Source organism: Olea europaea, chromosome 17 (genome assembly GCF_002742605.1).
Source record: "Olea europaea var. sylvestris chromosome 17, O_europaea_v1, whole genome shotgun sequence".
In the NCBI taxonomy this organism is placed as follows: Eukaryota; Viridiplantae; Streptophyta; class Magnoliopsida; order Lamiales; family Oleaceae; genus Olea; species Olea europaea.
In genome coordinates, this window is record NC_036253.1 from 3,183,618 (window position 1) to 3,188,362 (window position 4,745).

The following is a 4,745-nucleotide window of genomic DNA, read 5'->3' on the forward strand; positions in this document are numbered from 1 at the left end:
AGGAAACAACGATAAATATGCTAGTTAAAGAATTTGAAAATTTCTTTATGAAACAAAATGAGTCTATTGTTGACATGATTACTCGTTTTACCGATATTGTAAATGGTCTTAAAGGTTTTGATCGTAAATTTACTAACGGTGAACTTATGAGTAAAATACTTAGGTCCTTATCAGAGGAATGGAGTCCATTGATGATGTTGATTGAGAACACTAAGGATGTAAATACATATCCTTTGGAAGAGCTCTACAGCACATTAATGACCTATGAACTAAATAATGTCGAGGTTAAGGAGAAAACTAGGTAAGGAGGAATCAAATGAGCCTCCTAAACGACAAATTGCATTAAAATCGACAATTGAAGAAGAAACATCAAATGAAAATATGAGCAATGAAGAGTTTGATGATTTGGTCCTTCTTGTCAAAATATTGAGAAGTCTTCGTAATAATCGAAGATTCCAAAAGAAAGAAGAAAATGGGGAAGCAAGGAGCAAAAAGATCATTTGTTATGATTGTGATAAACCGGGTCACAAGAGAACTGAATGTCCCAACAAAAGGAAAAATTTCAAAAAAAAGCACTCCAAGTCTCATGGGATGATAGCAACAACGAAGAACAAAATAAAAATGATAATGAAGTATGTGCTTCATGGCAATTGAAGATGAGGTATGCTCTTATGATGAACTTTCAAATTCATATGATGAAATGCTTGAAAATTTTGAAAATTTTGTTTTGAATCATGTTATCCTTAAAAAGAAAATTTTATTTTAAAAGAAGAGATTAAGAAAATTTCGGAAAAGCAAAAAGAAGATATTGATCAAAATCTCTTGATAAAAGAAAACATTTCTTTGAAAAAGAAAATTAATGACTTAATAAACATTATTCATGAATTTACCGAAGGTAAGAAAAATTTTGATTTGATGCTTGATAGTCAAAAGTGTGTTTTTGATAAAGGAGGTATTGAATATAAACCCTTTCTAAAACAAAAATCACTCAAAAATATGTTTGTTAATGTTTCAAATACTTCTTGTAATTTTTGTAATAAAAGTGGACATATAGCTTTCAATTGTTTAACTAAAAAGAAATTTTTATTTGAAAACAAATACAAGTGGATAAAAGAATCCGCAAAAACTAACTACCAAGGACACAAGTTTAAATGGGTACCAAAAATCAAAACCTAAATTGTCTTTGTAGGTACCAAAGAAAACAAAAAGCAAATGGTTCTTGGATAGTGGATGTTTGAAGCATATGACCGGAGACCGATCATTGTTATCAAACTTTCAAGAGAAGGATGGAGGCCATGTGACTTTTGGAGATAATGCCAAGGGTAAAATAATAGGTTTTGAAAACATTGGTAACCACTCATCCCCCTCTATCGAAAATGTTTTACTTGTTGATAATCTTAAACATAATTTACTAAACATTAGTCAATAATGTGACAAAGGTTATAACATAAAATTCGATTCTACCAAATGCCTTATTAAGGACGTCACATCTAAAGAGGTGATTTTTATAGGAAGCCGAAATAAAGATATTTATATTATAAACATTGAATGAGAAAATAAAGAATAATGTTTACTTAGTTTGAAAGAAGAATCATGGTTATGGCATAGAAGACTTGGATATCTAAACATGGATATTCTTTCAAAAATTTCCAAAAATTGTTTTGTAAAAGGTTTACCAAATTTGAAATTTGAAAAAGATAAAATTTGTGATACTTGTCAATTTGAAAAAAAAGTAAAAAACTCTTTCAAATCAAAACTTTTTACTTCAACTAAAAAACCTTTACAATTTCTCCATATGGATCGTTTTGGACCTTCTAGGACGGCTAGCTTAGGAGGTAAACATTATGTTTTTGTTATTGTTGATGATTTTTCAAGATTTACTTGGGTTATATTTTTAAGCTTAAAAGAAGAAGTTTTGAAAATTTTTAAACATTTTTATAAGAAGTTGAAAATGAAAAAGGCTATTCTATTTCAACTATTTGGAGTGACCATGGTGGAGAATTTGATAATGTTGACTTTGAAGATTTTTGTAAAGAACATGGATATGAACATAATTTTTCGGCTCCTAGAATACCTCAACAAAATGGTGTAGTAGAAAGGAAGAATCGTACATTACAAGAAATGACTCGAACTATGTTAAATGAAAATAACTTGTCTAAATATTTTTGGGTCGAAGCCGTTAATACCGCTTGCTACATTATCAATAGGGTATTAGTAAGTAAAAGGAAAACTAAAACTCCTTACGAACTTTGGAAAAATAGAATTCCAAACATTAATTATTTCAAAGTTTTTGGATGTAAATGTTTTATTTTAAATACAAAAGACAATTTGAAGAAATTCGACTCCAAATCCAATATTGGAATTTTCTTAGAATATTCATCGACTAGCAAAGCATATAGAGTTTTTAACAAACGAACTCTGGTCGTTGAAGAATTCATGTATGTTACTTTTGATGAAACTAACTCATTTGATCGAGAGAAAGGTAGTGACGACGATGTAGGTTTGGAAGCTCCTTTCGAACAAATGAAATTCAAGACCAAATAAGGAGGCACCAAATGGAGACATAGAAAAGTCAAATGCTCAAGAAAATGAAGAAAGACAAACCGGAGAACAAAGTGATCCCTCGTTACCAAAATAATGGAGGTTTGTTCCATCTTATCCCAAAGAGCTAATAATTGGCGATTCATCAAAAGCTATCACTACTAGAACTGCTTACAAAAATCATTTTGGTAGTTGTACATTTATTTCTCAAATCGAACCTAAGAATTTCAAAGCAGCCGAGTTTGATGAGTTTTAGATTCTAGCAATGCAAGAAGAATTAAATCAATTTGAAAGAAATCATGTTTGGGACTTAGTTGCTAGACCAAATAATCAAACCGTTATTGGAACAAAATAGGTTTTTAGAAATAAAAGAGATGAAAATGGAATAATTGTGCATAACAAGGCTAGATTAGTGGCCCAAGGTTACAATCAAGAAGAAGGTATCGATTTTAAAGAAACATTTGCACCCGTAGCAAGATTAGAATCCATCCGCATACTTCTTACATTTGCATTTTACAAAGATTTTACACTTTATCAAATGGATGTTAAAAGTGTTTTTTTAAATTGTTTCATTCAAGAAGAAGTTTTTGTTGAGCAACCTCCCGATTTTAAAGATCACAAGTATCCGAATCATATATTTAAACTTCAAAAAGCTATTTACGGTTTGAAACAAGCTCCTAGAGCTTGGTATGAACGGTTGAGCAAATTTCTTCTCTGAAATGGTTTTTTGATTGGAAAAGCGGATACTACACTTTTTATAAAAATTCATAAAGATGATATGCTCATTGTTCAAATTTATGTTGACAATATTATTTTTGACGCTACAAATATACATCTTTGTGAAGAATTTTCAAAATGCATGAGTAAAGAATTTGAAATGAGCATGATGAGTGAGTTAAAAAAATTTCTTGGCCTTCAAATTAAACAAATGAAAGTAAGAATTTTCATAAATCAAAATAAATACATATTAGACATGCTTAAGAAATTTGACATGCATGATATCAAGCCTGTGAACACGCCAATGAGCATATCTCTAAAGCTTGATAAGGATGAGTAAGGTACAACTGTGGATGTCACAAAATATCGAGGTATGATCGGATCCCTTCTTTATTTAACTGCTAGTATGCCCGATATTATGTTTAGCGTTTGTCTATGTTCTCGTTTTCAATTTAATCCTAAAGAATCACACTTAAAGGTTGTAAAAATAATTTTTCGTTATCTAAGTGGTATGAGAACTTTAGGACTTTGGCATCCAAAAGAGACTCATATTGACTTAATTAATTATTCGGATGCCGATTGGGCCGAATGTAATGTTGATCGTAAAGCACTAGCGGAAATTGTCACTTTCTAGGCTTTGCACTTGTGTCTTGGTCTAGTAAGAAACAAAATTTCGTTGCACTATCCACCGTCGATGCAGAATAAATCTCGGCCGCTAGTTGTTGTGCACAAACACTTTGGATGAAGCAAACTCTATGTGATTATCATTTGTTTTACGATTATGTGCCTATTTTATGTAATAATACTAGTGCCATAAATTTGTCTAAAAATCCCGTCCTGCATTCACGAACTAAGCATATTGAGATTCGACATCATTTTCTTCGTGATCATGTACAAGAAGGAGATATTGTATTACAATTTATAAAGATCGAGGATCAGTTGGCCGATATTTTTACCAAACCTCTAGCATATGAACGTTTTTTTAATTATTCGAAGAGGATTGGGGATTATTGATGAAAATGAAGTGAACTAAGTTTAAGTTTCTTTCACTTAAGCTTTTTTTTATTTAAAAATAAAATAAAATATATTATCCGGACAAGCAAAAGCTGTCCGGACTATACTGTCCGGATTGGCAGAACGATTCATATAATTTCATTCACTGTCATCCGGACGTCCGGACCATGGCGGTCTAGTTTTTTTAAACACGCAACCATCTCGTTTTTTCTTCCATTTCTTCATCTTCTTCGCAAAAATTCTCTTTGCAAATCCACACAATAGCACCTTTTTTGTTTGAATCTTATTAATTCACTTTTTATAAAATTATGCCCTACTGATACTATTAATATTCAGACCTTAAAACGGATGAAGATAGTAAAGGAACATGGGCAATGGGTGGCTCATATGAAAAGGTTCGATCCTACCTCTGGTCAATCCACTCTCCCGTTTGAAGATGAAGCAGAATCAGACGAAGAAGAAACTGAAGTTCC

General features: G+C 31.4%; 1 protein-coding gene across 1 annotated transcript; it reads left to right on the plus strand.

Annotated features, from left to right (window-relative positions):
- The first annotated feature begins 381 nt into the window (after nucleotides 1-381).
- On the plus strand, nucleotides 382-1,429 carry LOC111365523. The gene is made up of 3 exons (XM_022986079.1): nucleotides 382-541; nucleotides 657-661; nucleotides 1,190-1,429. The coding sequence occupies exons 1-3, from the start codon at nucleotides 382-384 to the stop codon at nucleotides 1,427-1,429; spliced, it is 405 nt and encodes a 134-aa protein (XP_022841847.1).
- The last annotated feature ends 3,316 nt before the right edge of the window (nucleotides 1,430-4,745 follow it).

Bases quoted from the DNA above. Each gene is read 5' to 3' on its own strand.
- LOC111365523 (XM_022986079.1), top strand. From the start codon at position 382: ATGAGCAATGAAGAGTTTGATGATTTGGTCCTTCTTGTCAAAATATTG.